Source organism: Palaemon carinicauda, chromosome 39 (genome assembly GCF_036898095.1).
Source record: "Palaemon carinicauda isolate YSFRI2023 chromosome 39, ASM3689809v2, whole genome shotgun sequence".
In the NCBI taxonomy this organism is placed as follows: domain Eukaryota; kingdom Metazoa; phylum Arthropoda; class Malacostraca; order Decapoda; family Palaemonidae; genus Palaemon; species Palaemon carinicauda.
The window spans coordinates 17,887,848-17,911,991 of record NC_090763.1 but is presented as its reverse complement, the minus strand read 5'-3'; the positions used below and the strand labels follow the sequence as shown (position 1 = coordinate 17,911,991).

The following is a 24,144-nucleotide window of genomic DNA, read 5'->3' as shown; positions in this document are numbered from 1 at the left end:
CACGTCTAAGTTCCATCCAGGAGTTGCCAAACGACGTTCCTTAGAGGTCTCGAAAGACTTAAGGAGATCTTGGAGATCTTTATTGTTGGAAAGATCTAAGCCTCTATGCCGAAAGACCGAAGCCAACATGCTCCTGTAGCCCTTAATCGTGGGAGCTGAGAGGGAGCGAACCTTTCTCAGATGTAAAAGAAAATCTGCGATTTAGGCTACAGAGGTACTGGACGAGGACACAGATGCTGACTTGCACCAGTCTCGAAAGACTTCCCACTTTGACTGGTATACTCTAATGGTAGAAGCTCTCCTCGCTCTTGCAATCGCACTGGCTGCCTCCTTCGAAAAGCCTCGAGCTCTTAAGAGTCTTTCGATAGTCTGAAGGCAGTCAGACGAAGAGCGGGGAGGTTTTGATGGACATACTTTACGTGGGGCTGACGTAACAGATCTACCCTTAGAGGAAGACTTCTTGGAAAGTCTACCAGCCATCGAAGTACCTCGGTGAACCACTCTCTCGCGGGCCAGAGGGGAGCAACCAACGTCAACCTTGTCCCTTCGTGAGAGGCGAACTTCTGCAGTACCTTGTTGACAATCTTGAATGGTGGGAATGCATATAAGTCCAGATGAGACCAATCTAGGAGAAATGCGTCTATGTGTATTGCTGCTGGGTCTGGGACTGGAGAGCAATAGATTGGAAGTCTCTTGGTCATCGAGGTGGCAAAGAGGTCTATGGTGGGTTGACCCCAAGTCGCCCAAAGACTCTTGCACACGTCCTTGTGGAGGGTCCATTCCGTAGGAATTACCTGACCCCTCCGACTGAGACAGTCTGCTAAGACGTTCAAGTCGCCATGGATAAACCTCGTTAACAGGGAGATGCCTCGATCTCTTGACCAAATGAGCAGGTCCCTTGCGATCTCGTACAGCGTGAGGGAGTGTGTGCCTCCTTGCTTGGAGATGTACGCCAATGCTGTGGTATTGTCGGAGTTGATCTCTACCACTTTGTTTCGAAGGAGACTTTCGAATTTCATCAAGGCCAAGTGGACTGCCAAAAGCTCCTTGCCGTTGATGTGCATGCTCCTCTGACTTGAGGTCCACAGACCTGAGCATTCCCGACCGTCCAGGGTCGCACCCCAACCCAAATCCGACGCGTCTGAGAATAGTACGTGGTTTGGGTTCTGAACTGCTAGGGAAAGTCCCTCTCTCAGACTGATATTGTTGTTCCACCATTTCAGGCATGCCTTTACTGTTTCGGAGACCGGGATTGAGACCGTCTCTAACGTCTTGTCCTTGTTCCAGTGAAAGGCTAGTTCGTCTACATCCGAAGGATGATCATCATGATGAGGGTCAGCAACGTCCTCATCTGAAGGATCTTCATCCGACAACTGCTGAGTAACAAGCAAAGGGGTTGGCAATGCTTGACACGCAGAGTCCACACGCACTGGTGCATCAGTAGCAGTCCAGGATGCTACGTCATGTAACTGCTTAACAGCCTGACTGTCAACAACAACAGGAGCGGGAGGACGCTCGACGTCAACTCGAGATTGTTTTGACTGCCTAGACTGAGCAGTCAAAACAACTCTAGACTGCGGTGGTTGACGCTCAGCGTCAAAACAAGTCAACTCCGCTGGTTGGCGAACGTCCTGAACGTCAACAAGAGCATTAGGAAGTGGCTGAACGTCTATATGCGGCTGAAAGTCAACACGTGACTGCATCGAGTGAGGCTCTACAAAGCGTGATTGACGTGACTTAGCAAAGCCAACGTCAACAGGACGAGCAAAGGCTCGTTTTGGCGGCTGAAGGCCAGGATCTCGATTAGCTAAGCGGCGAGGATCATCGTGAACCTTTTCAGCAGAATAGTCTTCCATAAGGGAGGCGAGCTTGATCTGCATGTCTTGCAGTACAACCCATTTAGGATCAACGGGAATGGGTGCGGTAAAAGACGGGGTTAACGTCTGAGACTGCATAACCTTGCCTACACCAAGACTCTCTGAGCCTGTGTAACGTTGCTGCTTAGGCGGCGAGCAGTCTTCCGATGACTGTAAAGGGTCAGAGCTGTCCCAATGGCTACAACCAGGACGCTGGACCTGTCCTGAAGGGACTGACTTTCGCTTCAAGGGCCTTGAAACCTTGCTCCACGGTTTCTTATGCGAAAAGCCTTCGGATGACGAGGAGAAAATGGTCTCTCTCGTCTTATGGTAGGGGCGGTCTTGATGAGACACGCCTGTTACCATAGAGGGAACGTCTGTTCGCTGATCAAGGCCTCTCGAACCCATAAGTCGTACGACATTACTTCTCCCCTGGGCTTGGGAGCTTGCAAGAGGTCTCGGACTAGGCGAACGACAGGCACGAACAGACGAACCCTCGGTCGCAACACTGAAAACACTTTGCGCACTAATCACTTTCCCACGATTTTCCGCTGTGGCACTCTGACACTTTAGCTCTTTAACGTCCGCCATGAGTTGATTACGATCTGTAGCTAACGACTCAACTCTTTCACCCAAAGCATGAATGGCACATAACATGTCCCGCATTGATGGTTCCTGAGTGCCAGTAGGGGGTTCAGGCACAACCACTACAGGGGAAGGATTAGGTTCAGGGGCATGGGGAGAGGAAAAATCTACTGATCTAGAGGAACTCCTCCTCACCCTATCTCTCTCTAGCTTACGAGAATATTTGTCATATTCGAGCCAATCGAATTCCGAAAGGCCCACGCATTCCTCACACCGATCTCCTAATTGACAGGTTTTACCCCGACAATTAGAACACACAGTATGTGGGTCGAGAGAGGCCTTTGGAAGACGCCTATTGCAATCCCTAGCATTACACTTACGAAATCTAGGAACTTGAGAAGCGTCAGCCATTTTGAATTAGTCAAAGAAAGTCCAAAAAACAATCCAAATCATCAACAATTAAATCTGTCCAACAAAGAGTTAGAGAGTTTAAGTTGAGGAAAAACACTTGCACTGCGAAAGCTCAAACCAAAATGAAGTACTTCACCAAGTCTGTTGAGAAAACTCCATGTTATACAGCGAGTAATGATACGTCTTGTCGTTAAGGCCGACAGAGAAGAATTGAGGCTTGTTTACATGCATATGTGGTATCTGGCCGATAGTTGGCGCTGGCGGGCACACCCACAACCTTCATAGCGATCGCTCGCGAGTTTTTGTGTGTTTTTCTGTCGAGCCGCTGGAGCAGCAGCTATTATATATTCACCGGCTAAGTTAAATATTCAAAAATACCTTTTGATACAATACATCATACAGTAGAATATTCCTCAAAATAGTGAAAAAATACATAACTGCATTACCAAAAAATATAAGTATATTAAATATCAAAGAAAGAATAAAACTAAGAAAAATATCTTTAAATCTTACTAAAAAAAATTTGCCCGAAAAGAAAAATTAATCTGCCTCATACTATAAAAAAAAAACACACGATACAGAATTTTTAAAATAAATTTCTTTGGAAAGTTTGAAGACATTCAAAAAGATAGAAAATGTATTATCTATGCCAAAATATTATTTTTAGAAACAGTAAACCTTTCAATCAATAATGTGATACCCTTACATAGCAAGAAGTACAGTATCAGAATTTTCTACATCAGTAATCCTGCTGTAAAAAAGAAAAAAATTACATGAATATTTCTTTGGGTCAAAATTTTACCTGATACAAAACAGTACATCATTACAAGTGCAAAACAAAGTACATTTCCCTTATAAGAAAGCTAATCCACTTCTTCTAAACATGCAGCTTACAAAATACTGTATTTACATTAGTTATAATAAATACATTCTAATAGGTATTAGGACATTGATCGCGGCCATTAACAAATCAGAGTATGGATATTAGTAGATGGAAATTAGATATTTAAAAGAAAAATAAAGCTATCCACCTGTTACACTGAACATTTCATTAGTGGCAGCACCATGTAAATGGTTACTTGAAGCAGTAGTCAATAAATAGTAGTATCCTGATTGGTTAATGTACTGGCATCTAAAGTACGTGCTATTATGAAAAACACCCGGGTACAACAAGTTTAGATGTCTCATTATGATCAGGTTTAGTGGTTTAAATATAACACATGCATTGGCTGGTGCCTGAGGAAGCAAACTTTACATAAAATGAGATCTTTCAAAATCCAAATCCTTTTAAAAGGCTAAAGAAAAATGTGCATGACGAGGAAAAAAAATATTGCTAGATAAAAAGACGAGAGACATACAAAGAGATGTAAGAAAAATCAAATACAAAACACATTTTTATCACATAGAATACTTGGTAATAGATTTGGTAAAAAGAAGGGCATCGTCATCATAAAGAAAAGTGTGCACCTAAGGATAAATAACAGCAAAAACCCACCATACCAAGAAACACCAACAAAGACCTCCACCTTCCCTGAAGGAGACTCAGAACACATGTTCTAATTATACCTTTTTCAACATAAGGGAAATCTTGGAGAACTTGGGAGATGGACGACGGGTCGAGGGTCAAGTTGCTGAGGACGAGGACGTTACAAGACTCGCCCTCAGATTCGCTGATGCTCGTGAAGCTGGTGGTCATTGACGAAGGCACTGTCTCCGCTTAACCAACAGAGAGACACATTGATTAAACTGCACAGCTGCAGTTACAGAAGTATCATACTCTAAATCAAAGCAATTAAAAAAATTCTGATGAGTGCATGCCAAAGATCAATGTCCACCAGAATAACCTGTCAGGTTAACTGGTTTACTGTTTGTCGGAAATCTGTTGCAGTTTAGAATAATTACAGTGCTTAATTTAAAAAATAAGAAAAAAAAAAGATATTCTTAATATATCAGGCACTGTAATCTGATCATAATTAAGGATATAAAGTTCTATGATACAGATATGACATAAAACTTACATGCAAATCAGCAGATGACAATACAGACATGCTAATACAACAGTAAAGTACAATACAGTTGATGTTTGTCTTCATAGCAATGAAGAATGTGAAACGATCAATAAAGATTATTTACAACACTACAGTATATAATTGATCATCACAACAGCAGCACAATTTTCTTTCTAACATTAAGTAGGAAGTCTCTACCATGATACTGACATACTCATGCACCCATATACTGATAAGCTATACAAATGTTCAAATGAGCAAACCAGGTCACAGACACTAAACAGAAATGCTGAGGTAATGAACTTTACAAGGCACAAAAAGAGATTACTGTATACTGTATTGTATTGTACTTCTGATATCAATACCGTACAAATATAAAAAAGAACATTCTTCAAAATCTAATATATTTCAAAATTTACAGTCAAATCAAATAAAAAGCTTAGTTTCTAAGGTACATATGCTACTTTGAAGTGTTTAGAAAATTTTCACCCCTACAAATTTTAACCATTAACTTAGAGAGCCATAAAAGTTAAAAGGGGGTATCATTGACCAAATCCCTTATGAACCTTTTCTAAATTAAGGACTAGTTATAAAGTTTTAAAATTTGCAACACAACAATCATAAAATATTCTTTTTTAAAGGATTCACAAATTGCTGGAAAGGCAGCAGATAAATTAATGAATAGGAAGGAAAAGATTGTGGGGACCTATTGCAGTGAATTGTGGGCAATAATTGCAGAGGGCTTTTCTATAAATAAACTATACACATCAATTGGTACTTTTGTAGTATGCATCTTAGTATTTCTTTGATCTATGCTACCTGAGGCCAGTTGATTCAGAAGAATTAAGTTGAATTAATTTTAAATGTTTATTCACTGCTTTTCAGCAGAGTAAAACCAATGAGGGGGTTGGTACTTCAGTAAGAACATGCTTTAACTTCTCAGTCTAACATACAGTACCTTTAAATCTAGGCTATCTTTCTAAATGGTCAAAAGTGCACAATGCACAAGATCAGCATTCCTACGTAAGATGTGGTACTTATAAATATATTATACACAAAAGGAATGGGGTATAAAATGCAGTAACACAAATTCCCTTAGAATAAAGCATTTAAAACAGTAATTGTAAATCAAGAAGATGAAAAAAACTCCACTTAAAAAAGTGCACATTCGATAAAACAAAGTTTTGAAACGTTACCCAACCACAACAAAACCAACCTTTATCAGCGTTATTTTTCTTGTTGTTGCTTGAAGAATCCGATGCAGGCGACTCTGATCTGTCATTCAGGAATGAACGCAAACCCCTCTGTGCTGACGCCCAGACACGTGAGGCCGTCACAGAACCTCTCACAACAGTGCTTCCATCTAAACTGGGGCTGCAAATATTAAGATCATCATAAAAAATATTCTAACAACTGTACTGTAAGAATAAAAAGTATTGTACAATTTCAAAACCAAGACTTCCAAGAATTTTCAAGATTTATAAAATTAAAGTTCTTTACTTCCTGCTATTCCAATTTTTCCTAACTATACAAACCTGAGTACTCCAATAGGAGCATGTCTTCAACAAAGATGGATAAACCAATAGGAGCATGCCTTCAACAAAGATGGATGAGGCAGTTAAAATTTTAACAAGGTGGCAGTGTAGCTCCGCCCACCTGAGAGGTCACTGAGCTCCTACTTAAGAGTTTAAACCTAGGACTTGCAGGGTGAATGAGGCAGGAAGTGTAACTTAAGGACTCAGGTTTATATACTGTAGTTAGGAAAAATACAAATAATCTAGAAAATCTACAATTTGATCTTACGTGAATACATACTGTTGTCCTTTAAGATAATTACTTATCTTACTGAAAGAGGAAGTTCTTATAACCAAACTGGCTTGTTTACTATCTTGAAAAAGTCAATGCACTTTGATCCTGTACAAGAGCAAAAGTCATGGCTACTGTCAATCTCCTAACAACCTAGGCATGAAGAAGTGGCAGGTGCTATTCTATGTCACTACCAGGAAGTGTTTACATGGTAAAGGAAAACCAACATTTATCTGGAGGATATGTTGTCAGAATGCATGGTCATTATATGAAATGGGATTGCATACATTTGGCCATTCTCCCCCTTGTCTGAGAGGATAAGGGAGAAACTTCAGAACTTAACTTATTTTTTCAGAAATGTTGCTCGATCATATGGTTTCCCTTCACATAGCATTGGATCTAGAAAATAACGGAACAAATGCTGTACACCAAAGGGCCAGTCGATCTAACTCTCATTCTAGGCTGATGTTGTGGGTGCTATCTTAGATGTGATGTTTCTAATCCTATGAAGGAGATAAGTTTGCTACATGATCTGTTTAGCAACTACCACTGGACCAAGTATACCGGTATCTAGGGATCTGTGGGTATACTTCCGAAGATAATAGGCAGAAAAGATTCTGTCATTACCTGACTCTTTGTCTTCTTTGCGCCCCTGATAAGTTTTTCGTGAGAGCTGGGATAGATCCATTATCTCTAACTTCATACACATGAATCTGGATAGGTCCTTTAGTCTCTTTGCCTGCAGGGAAAAGACAATCCTTCTGTTGCTAAAAGAGGAATTTTAGTGTCCTCCCAGAAAAGGAGGGCAAGTCATCTTGGCCCTGCCCCCAGTCACTTGCCATACGAAAGGGATGAAGATGGACTTTATGTCATGAATTATTATTATTATTATTATTATTACAAGATAAAATACATCCCTAGTTGGAAAAGTAGGATACTATAAGCCCAAACGGTCCAACAGGGAAAAATAGCCCAGTGAGGAAAGGATACAGGGTAATAGAGATACAACAAAAAAGTAATAAACAATTAAAATAAAATACTTTAAGAACAATAACATTAAATTAGATCTTTCATAAACTTTAAAAACTTGAAAGAAAAAAATATACAAAGAGAAATAAGAAAGGATAGTGTGCCCGAGAAGCGAACTCTAACCCAAGACAGTGGAAGACCAGGGTTCAGAGGCTATGGCACTACCCAAAACTAGAGAACAATGGTTTGATTTTGGAGTGTCCTCCTAGAAGAGCTGCTTACCGTAGCTAATGAGCCTCATCTACCCTTACTCTTAACAGGAAAGTAGCCTCTGAACAATTGCATTGCAGAAGTTAACCCCTTGAGCAAAGAAGAATTGATTGGTAATCTCAGTGTTCTTATTGTATAAGGACAAAAGATAATGTAGAAAGAATAAGCCAGACTATTTGGTGTATGTGTAGGCAAAGAAAAATGAGCCATAACCAGAGAGAGGGAGCCAAAGTAGTGGTCTACCCAATCAAAGGACCCAATAACTCTCTGGCGATATTATATCAACGTTTTGGCTGGTGCCCTGGCCAATTTCCGACCTGGCTGGGTTTAAGGTCCTGAACACTAACTCCTGAATCGAGGTGATGTAAATCCTCTATCCTTCAATCTGTCTTGTAACACAGGCATAGTTATGCTGCTTCCTACTTGTTTCGCCTGGACTGAGCTAGTCGAGGACGGTCTCATGGGTCAAAGCCTTATCTGCCTTCCATCACGAAGGTTCAAGCGGGGACTGCTTGAGAGGCCTGTAAACACATGAAGCACTCCAAGTAGCTTGAGCTCCTCATGATCTTGTTAATTCTCGTTGAGTTTAAACCTGACCTAGTTTTTCCTTCACAGCAAAGATTGAGAAGATTCTCTGACAAAGGAAGACCCAGCTGATCCAGATACCATTTGGCATATGTCTATTTGGGAATGGTCAGGATTATGCTGAACATTACTGTCGTCAACTGACAGTTAAATGATAAGCAAAAAAGGAATATGGGAAGAAAGGACCCTATGGAATCTCTCATGAATTCCTGGAGCTGGTAATGTCATGGGGATTGCCTTCACAGTAACAAGCAGGAACAGCACGCACCTTTTGTTTCTTCCCCTTGAGACAACTCTTACCACCCCTCCAAAAAAAACACACACACACACACGCACATTCACATGCACTCACACAGCATCCAGGAAAGGGGAAAGGACAGAGCTCTTTCACCCTGACCAGCAGTATTCTGCTGGTGCAGGATTGTTTTTCCAATGGGGAGAGAAACAGTAGAAGTCACATGCACACAATTCCTGTCGATCAGTCTTCCTGGCCTCCTTTGATGGCATCTTCTACATGTTCCTCTCCTAGAAGTAGCAGAGAAGACACTCTGATGAAGGTGAGGCAAAGGAGAACGGATCTGAAGTTTGCCTTCTAAGGGATCATCCAGACCAATAACAATGCTAAAACAGGAAAAGAAATCACAGGAATTCTACAAGACAAAATAACCAGGTGAAAACAGGAAATCACTGACATCAAGAAGGGTTCCCCTGCCCCTTATGCTCAAGCAGAACCTCCTTCTTTGGGAGGGAATAAACAGCAAACAAGAATGCTGTCTAACAGGTGTAAGAATGCAGACATCAGCGGGTTGCACAGAAAAATTGTCACCCACTTAAGAGATATTGGGAAACAATTGCAAAATCTCTATTCTTCCATAACATCCATCATACACGATGATCTGCCAACAATTTACCTAAAAAACAAGCAAAAGATTAAAACAGCCATTTAAGAGGCCAGAGGAAGTCTGTACTATCTGCAGGCTGAAAATAAAAGTGGGAGCTCAGTGGCCTGTAGGGAATTGAATCCCCTTCATTCAAGTTTTAACAGCCATATTCAGATTTGTTGTAAGCATACTCCTAATGAAGGACAAGGTTTTATATTCGCGTAAGAACAATAATGCTTTGCTAAAGCAAAAATTACACTAATACCGGTAGTTTACGATTCAAATACTAACCTTGAAATGACTTCTATATCTGAGGATGTCGTTGTTTCAATTTCATCTCCAGAACTGTGTCCTGATGTGTGCCCAGATCCAACTTTTAAGGCATCAGACCTACAAAGAAAGTTAAAAATTAATCTGTTTAACCCAAGTGCATTTAAAATCTAAAAAGTTTGTGTGCTACAGTAAAATCACCTAGAACTAACTGTACAGTATGAGTATTTTCATCTCAGATTCTTCTGCATTGTGGGCTCTATAAATTGGAGATATCTTGCATCTAACCACAAGTTGTTTGTAAACAACTTTGTAAAGCATCCTCTTTTGGTAAAAAGGAAACGTACTGTACAGTCAATTACAAATTTATAAGTCACATAATTTGAATTACAAGAAAATCATCCGTTATGATCTCTGGTCCTCAATCATATCAATCAGTCTTTAGTCAAGGAATCAATCTTTTGTCATGGTTATTAATAGCTTCATAATTCCAGAACTGCTGATTATCTCACCCACAACTATTCATATAAAAGTGATATTGCCCTGGCTATGAATTACCCTTGCCATATCCAGCAGTAAATAATGACGTATTCTCTACCCCACTAAGCTGTAAAAAGCATCCAAATGATTATCAGCATTAAAGTATGAGAATAAAATTATGCAGTTATGCTGGTGCAAGAAGGGGACAGAAACTCACTTAAGGTACAACCCAGAAGCAAAACCACAGGTAACTTGCTAACACTACTTGGCTTCAAATAGTCAAGAATCTATTTAATGGCTAATTCTTCACATATTTTAGAGTAACATTACAATTTTAACAGCCCAACCTCCCACATTATCCACCACAGCATTATGAAGCTTCATCTGTGGTGGATAATGTGGGAGGTTGGGCTGTGGCACCCTAGCAGTACCAGCTGAACTCCGCTGAGTCCCTGGTTAGGCTGGAGGAACGTAGAGAGTAGAGGTCCCCTTTTTGTTTTGTTTCATTGTTGATGTCGGCTACCCCCCAAAATTGGGGGAAGTGCCTTTGGTATATGTATGTATGTATTTTGTATTTTTCTTAATATATAAAATTGAGTTCTTCTGGATCAGCCATCATTTAAACACTTAACAAGGTTAAAGTAGCTGGCGGTTGGAGGACAGATCCCGCTCACTCACCAGGTAGAGTAATCTCAACTTTGACGTTAACCTAGGACTTATACGGTGGTTGAGGCGGGCAGTGTAATTTAAAGAACTCAGGTTTGCAAAGTGAGGAAAAATTTAACTTCCTTCAAAACACGAATACAAAATATAGTTCTTTAATAGGAGACTCATCTTTACAATGAGGAAGTTCCCATTACTAATCTGACTGGTATACTAAACCAGGAAATGCCAATGCACTTTGGTCCTGTGGAGGAGCAAAAGGATGATTCAGGTTGATTTCCTAATTACCAGAGTATGAAGATATGGCAGGGTTTAGGATAGGTCCCTAGCAAGTAGCTGGTAGGTGGTTGTGGGAGTTCCTATATCTGACAGGATTTGTAGTCTAAATGTACAGTCATTATGAGAAACGAGTTTGCATACACTACTTTCATGCTCCCACTTATCTGGGAGGATGGGGTAGATGCCTCCATAAAAAAAAATTACTGTAAAGGAAAGTTATTCAGTCATGACTTTCCTGCATCTTGGGTAGAGTCCAGCACATAACAGAACAATTGCTGCACCCCAGTCAGGGTGCTTTTTGTACCATGCAGGGGCTTGGTTTGCAACACAACTTGTTGAATAGCTACTGTAGGACCAAGGGTAAGATTATCTAGGGACCTGTGAGTAAGCTTCCATACACAGTGAGCAGCGAAGATGTTGTACCAGACTCCTGTCTTCAGGACTAGTGCTATTGACAGATTCTTCCTAAAGGTTAGGGTAGATCCGATAAACCTGACTTTGTGCGCTCAAACAAGGATGGTCCTTCTACCCTCTCCTTGGATCAGCATGTCTGATGGTGCACAAGGCAGAAGAGGTAATGCTCAAGCAAATGCTCTTTCCTCTTTCAGCTTGGGCAAGTCTATGGTGCTCCAAAAGGGGACCTGAGTTCTTTAGGTAGCATCGTCCATTCCTCTCCAGACAGAGGAGCAAGTCATCCTGGACCCATCTTGTAAAGAAGAGATGGAGAAAGACTTGAAATTGGAGTTGTGCATAACTAAATTTTGGATCTTGGGCATGAACTCCAGATCAAAGGAGAGGAAGGTCTTCGTCCTCTTGAAAATGACAAGTGACATCCAGAACGTCATGAGCTACACCCACTTGTAACGCCGATGCCGAGGCTCTTGAGTAGTCTTGACATCATATCTTATCTCATGTCCAGTCAAGAGGTAGCGCATAGTCCCCTTAAAAGACCTGAAGACATGAGGAACAATCAAAAAGGGGATCAAGCTCCTTGAGAGTAAAGATCACTCAGAGGTACTCCTGAGCTTACAGTGATCCTCCAAAAGGAGAAGGATTTGAGGTCCTCTTCCTGAGATCTAGTTAAAGTCTGGGTAACAGCATCTTACCACAGAGACAGAGGAACTCCCTCAACGAAAGATGAGGAAAACTACAATCCACTGCAGAAAGGCTCCAACCGAAGAAGTATCCCTTCTATGATGCCACTTGCAGAAAATTATTAGTTTTATTGGTACCTTGAGGAAGATCATTAGCAAATCCGGATATCACCTGGTGTGTGGCAATAGGAAGCTGTCACGGTTATCTTAAGGTCAAAATGTCAACAAACTGTTGAGTGATCAGTAAACCATGTGGTAAATGGGCAGAAAGGCTAAGGCATCCAGAAGTAACTGGATCAATCGAGAGGCAAACGAGGCCTTTGGTGGTGATTCAAGAAGAGCAAGAAATCTTTCCGGCAAACAAGAATGGGGGGATCTCACTGGCCCTACATAGTACCCATGATGATTGAGCGTGTCTGCTTGAAAAGTCCTCTTGTTTGGAATGGACCTTGCTGAAAGCTCTACTACATTGTCAGCTGCCCAGATGCATACCTGATTGCCCGATTGAAAAGGGTCTGTAAAATGGTACCTCTTTGTTTGTACGTGCAAGTCACGATGGTGGAATTTTCGTCCTTTAATGCTATCAGCTGTCTTACCAAACCTTGTTGGACAATTGGCAATTCTAACTGCATTGCTTGGACTTCCAGTAAGTTGATATGCAGGTGCTTACTTTTTTGGACCACATAAACAAGGTGTCCTTGCTCCCAAAGTGTACCCCACCGCTCTAGATATGTGTTAACAGCAGGATCACAGGAGGTGGGATTCAAGTGGAACTCCTCTGGATAGGATCTTGTCAATCTGCTACCAAGACTAATCATTCCATGTTTTTTGTTTAACCGAAACCAGAAGGTAAGGAAATTGCAGGTTGCTGATCACTGATGCTTTCAACATCCTTGGAGCTTTCACTGGTGTAGGAGACCGTTTAAAATGAATCAAGATAAGTAAAGTCTTAGAAGACATTGCACCGTTGACCCAGAAATTCTTGATAGCTCAAGAGTAACTGAACTGCCTCCTTACATTTGCTGTTACAAATGATTAGTGTATCATCAGAAACTATGATTCTTTATCTCTTGCTAGACCATGAAACTGTGCTTACAGATTGAACACAATTCCCAGATCCTGGAAAAAAGGAGACAATTGTAATTAGACAAAACACTAATTGATGGACCACAGAAAGACCTCTGTACCCATGAAAGTAAGATCCCATAGCTCATACAAGGGATAAAATGATTGCAAGTTCCTCCTTTGCCAGTATCATAAACTTGAAAAGCTAGAACGAAAGAGATGTTAGAATCTCTGCGATTTGAAAGTCGCTGAAGAAAAGGTACAAAGTCCAATCATGTGGCGACTGCTTACACCGAGACTACTCAATGATGGAGTGTGAGGTAAGCAAGTGGAGACTGATCGCATGGAGACTGAGCATGCGGATCGGAAATGTGGAGACCTGGTGTGTGACCAAAGAGGAGGACAAGGGTAGAAGTCTTCCTACGATGCAGCGCCAGTGATGAGGAAGAAAAACTAAATTTCCTTAGGTTCATGTCTTCATTATAAGGCCACACACACAAGGGATAAAACAGCAACAGACATGCCCAAGACAGTTTTTATGGACCGGTTTTTGGGTGTTTTGAACAATTCAGAAAGATTCTTCAAGACTTTCTCTTCCATCACCTTCCTTTGGCAACAAGGAAGGGTGTCGAGAAATCATGGAGAGGACCTATACCAGGTCGGAGTATTAAAAGAAAATGTAGCACAGAAAAAAGTTTCACAACTACAGTTATCACAAAGCACTGCATATCCTTGGCTTCTTCCATTAATATCTTTCAAACACAATGATGTGCTACCACATTCATTCAATCTAAAAAAATAGCAGAAGATTAAAACAGCCTGATTAAGATGCAGAAGAGCAGCCAAGGTTAAATTGAAGGTTCCCTACCTAGTGAGTGAGCGGCACCTATCCTCCACCTGCCAGATAATATTAACTACCTCATTAATCATGTTCCTATTAAAGAGAGAGGGTTTGTACTCGTTTAGGAACAAACATATATTAACATTTAGAGAGCAATAAAATACAAACCTAGACTAAGATTTGTCAAGAAGCCATAGGAAAGAAGGCCCAGCAGTGCAGTCATACAAATAGTACTTTTCTTTGATGTATAATAGAGGTCATCAAGTTGGTTCTTTCCCTTAGTAGCTTGTTCTATTCAGAGGCAATATTCATGGAATCTGTGATTAATCCATGGACTTTGTATATCAAAATAAGATGATGCTTTTCTATACTTCACAGTACTTATCATACATGAATTTACCTTCTGCTTCAGTCTGCAAAACATCTCTGCTATGAATTTTCTCCCTTTTATGTCTTTAATGTAAACTCTGAACCACAATTACATTACAATCTGATCTCTGCAAGTAGAGGACTCAGGATGAGGACCATAGAATGGTGATAATCTTTACTGTATATGTACAGTATGATACTTTTCACAACTAACAACATTTTTTGCAATTAATAGAAATGCAGTTGAACTCAGATGCCAAGTACTTTGGTTAACTGCAAGTACAATTCTGGAAAAGTAAGAACCAAAACCCAAGACCTAAACAAAGTGCCATATTTTTATTTTTGAGCAAAGGAGCGAGTATGAAAATCATGAGCCAAGAAATTGTTGACAAATAATTACAAAATTATAAAGGCATATGAATCAGGGGAATTAAGATGGAAAGAAAATCAAAGCAAAGCATAAAAGTTTAAAAGTCGCTCAACAGCAGCTCTCCAACACAGCTATGACCATGTAATGGCTGCTAATTCATCGGCAGGAAGATGGCCCCCCCTAAAACCCTCTTAGGAGCTATTTAGGATACAAGGATATTCATAATCAAGTTGAGCTTTCAGAAAACAAAGAGCAGCAGACCATCTCAATTATACAAAGGCATGATGTAAAACAGGATACATCACCATAATGAATTCACTCTTTCAGGGTATCTAACCCCTCCTTTTACACTTAAAAGAATTATATTGTGTCCATACTATAAAACAGTAGTTAGTACTTTTTAAGAGCCTACTCCTTTATGTAATTAAACCACTTATTATTCATTTGAAATAAAGACTTTTTCAATGTGCAATAAAGCATTTAATACTACATTACTGAATAAGGGAGTTGGATAATACCATACCTTTCAGATGAAGATGGAGAGTGTTCTCTTTCTGGAGGAGATGAATTGGCACTTACAGCTTCTTCATCACCAATTGCTTCTTCCAACAAGCAACGCACCACAGACCCGCCCGAGGTACTCATGGTGTTCTCTTCAGTCTCTCTTAATTCTTGATCACTTTCAATAATACCAGTATAAGACTTGCAGGACCTGGAATTCATTGGCATAAAGTTAAAATCAGACTTGCACAGTTTGCTTAGTCAATTTTATCACCCCCAAGATTTATTGCAATGGAATGCCCTATGGTAATAATGAAATAAAAAATCCAGCTCTACATCTTCAATAAAAATGATGCACACAAAAAGGCTTATGGTTGTAATGAACTAAATATCAATGTTATACATTTAGCAAGGCAAACATCAGAATACAATGCTTTAGAAATTACTCATATTAGCCTTTTGAAGATATATACTGTATGTATGTATGTATGTATAAATAAGCCATAAATTATACTCCTCTTAATATATGGATTCTCTCCATAAACTGGGATCATAGACCCAAACAGGAATCAACTCAAAGATAATAGTTTCTGGTCGGCCAGGGAGTCGAACCCTGGCCCGAGAAACTGAGGTGACAGTGACATACCATCTCTCTTTGTGGCTAGATAGTATGTCACTGTCACCTCTGTTTCTCGAGCAAGGGTTCGATTCCCTGGCCAAAACAGAGGCTATTATATTTGAGTTGATAGATGGTATATCACTGTCACCTCAGTTTCTCAGGCTAGGGTTCGATTCCCCGGCCGACCAGAAGTTATTATCTTAAGAGTTGATTTCCCCTTGGTTCGCTGATCCCAAGGTATAGAGAGAATCCAGATATTAAGAGTAGTATAATATATCCCTTATATGAATATTAAAAACACATCTAAATGTGCAAAATTTATCATATACTATACATACATACATACATACATACATACATGCATGCATGCATGCATGCACGCACGCACGCACGCACACACACACACACATATATATATATATATATATATATATATATATATATATATATATATATATATATGGATAAATATCAACACAACATCGTGTTCAAATAGAAATAAATTTCTACCTCATACTTGGGATCGAACGCTAGCCCCTTCTAATGAAAGGCCAGGTCGAAACCAACCATGCCACGAGTGACCATAAAAGAAATCAGAACCTGACGCTACCTAGCTGTCCGAGGATTTACCTGGCGAGACATCAGTCTCTTACCAGCGAGTTTTACCCGATTTCCCGGCCCACCACGTGACACAATTGGTAGTAATTCATTCAAATTACCCCTAATGAGTCAATATGGATAAATATCAACACAACATCGTGTTCAAATAGAAATAAATTTCTACCTCATACTTGGGATCGAACGCTAGCCCCTTCTAATGAAAGGCCAGGTCGAAACCAACCATGCCACGAGAGACCATAAAAGAAATCGGAACCTGACGCTACCTAGCTGTCCGAGGATTTACCTGGCGAGACATCAGTCTCTTACAGTATATATATATATATACAGTATATATATATATATAATATGACAAATTCGAAGATAATTTGTATTTTTCCTAACCATACAAACCTTAGCTATTTACAAAGGGTATTACTTTTAGCGTAGCTGAAATGGCGAGCCATTAGAATTTAATGAGGGTGTATTACCCCCGCGCTAGTTAGCGGGGGGGGTAGGGGAGTGGTAGCTAGCTACCCCTTCTCCCCCTCACACACAGGTGAATACTCACTTTCACTTAGAGGTAGGACTTGTCTTGGGGGACAGGGCTGGCGGGCAAATATGTGTAAATAGCTAAGGTTTGTATGGTTAGGAAAAATACAAATTATCTTCGAATTTGTCATTTGTTCCGTAACCGAAATACAAACCACGCTATTTACAAAGGGTGACTTATCCCTTAGGAAGGGTGGAAAGTCCCCAGCCATACTGGCTTTGGCTTTACCCGGGGACTCAGAATCCGAGTGAGTCGCACTCGAGAAAGGGAGTCCCTGCACCTCACAAGTTCCTTGCTCCGCAAGGAACCATGTGGCCTACGTAAGCTTGTGTGTGAAGGAAGAAGTGTGACTCGTCCTAGGCAGTTGACCTGGAGTTCCAGAAGGAACTCTGGGTTAGGACGTTCCCAATACCACCTCGTCAGGGTATGGGGGACGCGACAGTATTGACTCAATACTCGGAACACAAGGAAGCATGGTTTACCTGCAGAGGTTCGAGGTCAGCTATGCAGAGACCAGGATGCTGCTTCCCCGTAGAGGGGATGATGAAGAAAGAAGTAAGGGCCAGACATACTTCTTTCGTTCATGCAGACTAAAACCTGATAACAATGCCCTCAACCTTCTGCTACCTGTCCAAAAGGGAGCCTGAGGTTAGACCAGCTGTTGTGTAGCCACCACAGAGCAATAGAAAACGTATCGAGACTCCTGTGGGTCACGCCCTGCAGGAAGCGGGCTGCGAAGGTCATCAGACGCTTCCAGACTCCAGCTTGTAGCACCTGCGTCACAGAGTAGTATTACTCGAAGGCGAGGGACGTTGCGATGTATCCAACCTCGTGCTGTAGGGCGACGTGACGGGGGAGGGTCTGAAGACAGGACGAGATGAATGTCCTTGAGTCCGGGCTGAAGAGGTATACTGGTGACTCTCCCCCCATGTCCTCCTTGTGTTCCCAAATCGGCTGCAACTGAGGACAAACTGCAGCTGTTCCCAGCGCTAACCTCTCGATTCCTTACTGGCAAGAAAGAGAAGGTCTTGGGACATCAGACACAGAATGGAGACTTGAAATCTTGAATGAATCGGACCAAAGGGCCGGGACCCCCAGATTCTGAGTCTAGCCAACAACTCAGGAGCGAGCCTGAATGTTGCCTTCCCCTCTTCCTTAGAAAGGGGGGAGTAGTAAGAGACCAAGAAGATTGCTTACACACTGGCCGTGGCCAGAGTGAGCAGAAGACCCAAGGCGGAATACAATCCGAGGCCTGTCGTAAAAGGGTCTTGAGAAGATCTCTTAAAGGACTAAAAGTCCGAGCCATGCTCCAAGTTGGAGGCCTTCCTCCGACTAGGGCAGGGACGATCGTAGCTTCGCATGAGCGAGGATAGATCCAGCGGGCAGGAAAAAGTTATTCCTTTAAGCCTGAAGGTCAGGGAAAGGCTGAGCGACAGGCTTCATTGCCGAGAGCGGAAAGGAGTTTCCTCCCGCCGAAAGGCAATAAGACCGTTATTGCTGGAGAAGGGGCCTCAAGGGAAGAGGTATATCTCCCACGGCACCAACCACCTTAGACTCTTCACTTTGCCTGGGAGACCCCTGTGGATGACTATCGCAGATGACGCGACTGTAGCGGGTTGTCTCTTCTAGAGGAGGAAGCGTAGTGTCTCCAGGCATGAAGCCGAAGCGACGCTCCGGTTCGGGAGAGATGTCGCAGTGTGGTTGCTTGAGTAGTCTGCGCCGTGGGAGAAGCTCTCCCGGGAGTTCCGTCAGGGGAAGCAGAGGGTCCAGAAACCGTTCTGCGCGTAGTCCCAGTGGAGCTCTCCCATTGAAAGGTTGACAGACAACCTGGTCTTGTTGAGGCCCATTGTCCGCAGACATAAAGGAGGGAAGACGCAGGCGTCGAAGTTGTCCCACCATCACCGGAATGCATCTTGCCAGTGTCTCGGGGTCTGAGACTGGGGGGAAGACTAGCGGAAGCTTGAGGTTCCAAGCTGTCGCGATCAGGTCCCCCAGACCAGCACTTGCTGGTTACCCAAGGTCAAAGACCCCTAGGTACACTCTCTCTATGAGGCTCTGCTTGGATAGTCTGAGAGAAACATTCCCCTGCCTGGAATGAGAGAGCCGATGGTGGTATTGAGAGAATCTCAATCATCCCGGTATCTCTACTGCAAGATGTGAAGGTGTGAAAATGCGTCCCCTGCTGGTTAGAATGAAGTCGACGCGCAACGGGGAGACTCGGCAGGAGCTGTAGGATCTGAAGAGGGGCCAGACTAAGGCCCCTAAGCCTGCCTGAATGATGGAGAGGTATCCTTCAGGTCTTGACCATAGGCCTGGACCGGAACATGCCCCCCCCCCCTTTCCTTTGACGAGTCCGAGAACCGCATCAAGAATGTGGGGAAAGGACGAGAATATCCACTACCATCAAGAGGCTCCATAGGTCAACACCCATTGCAGGTCTAATAGTTCCGCTGGTCCCATAGGGCCAGGGAGTCCGGTTAAACATTGCCTGAAGCCACCGGAACTTGGATCGCCCCACATGGAACTTATCCTGAGGCGACCGTTCGGACTATAGACGGGTCAATGAGGAAAGAAGAACTAGGAAATGTTCCAAGGTAGGGCTGAAAGCTCTGCTCGACTGAGAACAGGTACTGCGACTCTCCTCAGTCTTGCCACAGTCAACCGAAAGGAAGGCTCGGAGGATGTGGTAACAGAATCTGGCGTCCCCAGGTGGTCACCCATTCAAGTACCGATGTTGCTTAACCTCGCTGGATGGACGAGAAGCGGGGTTTCCAATGTGGTAAGGCGGTTGACTCAATATCATGGCCAGATACTCCAGATGTTGAGGCAGAGGAAGAGAAGGCTCCAAGCAAAATACCATGAGCCCACACTCATGGTAAGCATCCGGAAGCTTGTCCCGGCGCTGAAGAAGGTCGAAACCCGAGCCTACCGGAGTTGACCAGCCCTCCAAACAGCAGAGGAGGAGGAAGGCAGGGAGAGTTCTCTGGGGAAAAAAACCTGCTATGCCACGGCGGGATAGCCACACTGCATCATAAGCAGGAATACTTGGTCTAGGCTGAATTCGACGAGCACCCTGGAAGATGGATGGAATGGAAACTGAAAGTACCCGTCCTTCCGATCCAGGGTTTAAGGAGTCCTGTCGCCTCGTTACCAGTCTGATCGATTCTGCTGGCCGAAGTTTGTTCGACAAACTTGATCGGGGCTGAGAGGTCGACTATGGACATCCCCTCTCAGATCCTTCCTTACAAGAAAGGATCGACTGAGGGGGCCGGGGGTGAAGCCGTCGATGATCCTAAGGAAGACCTTCGCCTAAGGTATGGATCATTCTGCTCAACCGGGCAACTCTGCTGACGCTATGGCATAGAGGTTCAGAGACATTGAATTCGCTGACAGAGACGGCAGGCGCGATATCCTTGGCTACTCACAGAGAATATGCGGGAATGGGCATCGGGAAGCTGTCATTCGGATGAGTAACCTTAAGCATCCTCCCAGCGAAAAACCTGCAATCCTAGAGTTCGTGAACTCCTTTTAGGACTATGCCCCCCCCGGGGGAGTCTCCCGTGCCATCTGTTCCTGACAGGAGAAAACTGCAATTGGACACCTTGTCCCAGTTGTCGTAGCCGATAACTTAGGCCGACGTGGTTGAAAGAAAAGGCGCTGGAGCCCTGCAGAGTCTGGAAGAAAGCGCCTTGGAGGAGTGAAACCGGAAGTCGATTTACTCCGCACAGCAGCTGTCTAAGTCTCTGTCCTTGGGCACAAACAAACTCTTCTCAAGGATGGAAGGGTGTCTGAGGTCGTCGACCTCCACAGATGAGACACCCGAAGGAAGCCCTCAGTCAGCGCGTCCAGATGGTACAACATCGAGCTTGTCCGCAAGTTAGATACTTAACGACGAAAGGCCAAGGTGCCTGAGCTCGAGAGGAGGAAAGTACCCTTGACCTTCCTGTAGCTTCCTTGAACCAAACCTCGGGCCGTAACCGAGGAGGGAAAGAACCTGGTAAGCTCCCAGAGGAAGAGGTAAGCAGTCACCCCTTGTCCGATGGAGAAATCTCGAACGGAAAGCCCCCCCCCCCCCCCCCCCCCCCCCCCGCCAAAAATCCTTCCAGGGAATGACGGGGAAGGGCTAACCCAGGTTCAGGAATAGAGGAGTGTTGCTCAGATCTCCCTTAAGTTTCTCCTATTCTTGCAAGTGCCATGCTGTGTTTACGGGGTGAGACAGTGTTCTGGAAATACGCTCCAGAAGAACTCGCCAGGCTGGTCATGCTGCGAAAACCCCATTGGGAATCGTGGTCGCAATTGCCCTGGAGCTCGCGCGACGGGAATTCCTGGTGGTCGGCGGGCGATAACCCATAGACGAGCAATGGATACTGCAAGAAATAAGCCGACATTTGTGCGAAGAAACACTGTAGGTTCGCGCGACGGAACACCATCCGTCTGCGCGATGGAAAAAAAAAAAAAAAACCGTTGGTTCGCGCGTGGGCGAACATTGGAGAGCATGAGCGTAGACGTGCAGGCACGTGGGCGTGTGGGCGCGCAGGCGAGTGGTCGCGCGGTTGCACGGGCGAGCGGTCGCGCGGTTGTACGGGCGAGCGGTCGCGCGGTTGCACGGGCGAGCGGTCGCGCGGTTGCACGGGCGAGCGGTCGCGCGGTTGCACGGGCGAGCGGTTGCACGGGCGCGCAGGCGAGCGGTCGTGAGGGTGGGCAGGTGGATGAGAGCGAGTCCGAGGCGGCGAACACAAGCGTTAGCGCGATGGCGAGGAAACGCGCTGCCGCGTGGGCGAGGAGGACTGCTGGCGATATGGATCAACAAGCGATCGGTGGTGAGCTGGTGAGCGCTAACGCGCAGGTTGGCGATGGCGCGTTGTGATATGCCGACGCGATGGTCGAGCAGTATGCGCAGGTGAGCGATCGTGCGATGGCGAGCAGTATGCGAAGGTGAGCGATCGCGAGCAGTGATCAGTATGCGCAGGGTCGCGTGATGGTGATCAGCATGCCAGGGTCGCGCGATGGCGATCAGCATGCGCAGGTTGGCGGTCGCGCGATGGCGAACAGCATCTGCAGGTGGGTGATCGCGTGATGGCGAACAGCATACGCAGTTGAGGGTCGCGCGATGGTGATCAGCATGTGCAGGGTTGAGCGATGGTGATCAGCATCCGCAGGTGTGCGGTCGCGCGATGGCGATCAGCATCCGCAGTTGAGGGTCGTGCGATGGCGATCAGCATCCGCAGTTGAGGGTCGCGCGATGGCGATCAGCATCCGCAGTTGAGGGTCGCGCGATGGCGATCAGCATCCGCAGTTGAGGGTCGCGCGATGGCGATCAGCATCCGCCGTTGAGGGTCGCGCGATGGCGATCAGCATCCGCAGTTGAGGGTCGCGCGATGGTGATCAGCATCCGCAGTTGAGGGTCGCGCGATGGTGATCAGCATCCGCAGTTGAGGGTCGCGCGATGGCGATCAGCATCCGCAGTTGAGGGTCGCGCGATGGCGATCAGCATCCGCAGTTGAGGGTCGCGCGATGGCGATCAGCATCCGCAGTTGAGGGTTGTGCGATGGCGATCAGCATGCGCAGGTGAGCTAGTAGCTGGCGAACCATGTTCCTTCAGAAGTGTTGGAGAACGTTGGCGTGCCGGCTGTAAGACACGTGGGCGGTCCGGAGATCGCTGGCGGGCTGATGATCGCTGACGAGCAGATGATCGCTGGCGAGCTGATGATCGCTGACGAGCTGATGATCGCTGACGAGCAGAAGGCTACGCGTGGAAGCCTGCGCAAAGAAGAAGAGTCCTTGACCCCGACCTGAACCGAAGTTCTAGATCGCGAGGGCGAACGTGGGCGCACAGGGCGCGTAACAGGAACCAACAGGAACCGCAGGGAAGATCATCTTGAAAGCGCTGATGAGCAGAAGGGCGCGCAGGGAAACCCTGACACGCAAGGGAAGAACCCCCGTGGGGGCAACCCTTTGCCCCGAAGGGATCGTTGTCCGCCGGGAGACTGATGTCCGTCGGAAGACCGCTGTCCGTCGGGCAGACCGTTGTCCGTCGGGAAGACCGTTGCCCGTCGGAAGACGAGATCAGACTGCTGTCCATCTGCACCAAGGCGGAAGATCGAGAAAAAGGATTTGTAGGCTGCAAACGGAGATCCAAAAAGGCGCCTCAAGCACCCTTATAGGGAGATGAGAGGCCCTTACGACGAGGCGGACGGTGGGCCTTACGGCGAGGGAGGCCAACAGCAACAGCAACAGCAACAGAAGAAACCTCCGAAGAGGAGTCTCTATGAGTGTACTCTCTCGCGAACGAAAGAGACACACATCGTGGAAGAGACTGGTCAGCCAGTGACCTAAAAGGAGCAATCCTCCGAAGAGGAGCTCCTGCAGTTGCCCAGCCCCTTGAGCGAAACTGCAGGTGCGACCGCTCAGCACCAAGAGCATAGTCGCACGAAAAAAAGGCAAGAGAAGAACCCCCCAAAAGGGGAAAACTCAAGCCTGGACAGGAAAAACTTCCCTCGGAAGGAAAGTAATCCGCCCAAGGAGGCAAGCCTCCTGACTGTTCTAAAATGAACTGGAGAGCTGTCCGTCGACACGGGAGTACTACCAGTAGAAGGAGACACGCCCCTGACGAAAATACAAGGGGGGAGGCAGCAACAGCCGAATCCCCAGGACTCAACCAGACAGCTCACACCGTTGCTATATTACAGAAACGAACTAGATCGGTAACTGTAAAAAATAAAACAAATAATATTAGTACACATTCATTCCCCCGGGAAGGCTCCGAAGAGGAATCCCGAGGGAAAGGAACAAGAATTACACAACAGGCACGTGCCCTCACAACCACTTACACTCGCGGAAGGAGAGCTGTAACCAAAACAGAATTATAACAATTATAATTATGTAACTATGTAATTATGTAATTTAAAAATGAATGAACACTAAAGAAAGAACGAAAACCCCGAAAGGAATCGTTCTACAAGCTGAAAAACAAAAAACAACTACAATTAGATTCATAACTAATTGATACAAACGTACGGCGTAGCAACCCCCCCCCGCGCGGAAAGGAAGCTAGGCTACAAGGGCGTAGTA

At 44.6% G+C, this 24,144-nt stretch overlaps 1 protein-coding gene across 11 annotated transcripts in view; it reads right to left on the bottom strand.

Annotated features, from left to right (window-relative positions):
• LOC137631046 (TATA element modulatory factor-like) overlaps positions 1–24,144 on the bottom strand; it is a 194,308-nt gene that overhangs the window by 64,777 nt on the left and 105,387 nt on the right. For 10 of the 11 annotated variants that reach the window (XM_068362625.1, XM_068362620.1, XM_068362627.1 and 7 more), the window contains 4 exons: positions 15,327–15,515; positions 9,664–9,762; positions 6,078–6,235; positions 4,419–4,568 (listed from right to left, as the gene is read on the bottom strand). In XM_068362625.1, the coding sequence (XP_068218726.1) occupies positions 4,419–4,568; positions 6,078–6,235; positions 9,664–9,762; positions 15,327–15,515 (596 nt within the window). The remainder of the gene's footprint in view (positions 1–4,418; positions 4,569–6,077; positions 6,236–9,663; positions 9,763–15,326; positions 15,516–24,144) is intronic. The other variant, XM_068362630.1, reaches the window with a different exon arrangement.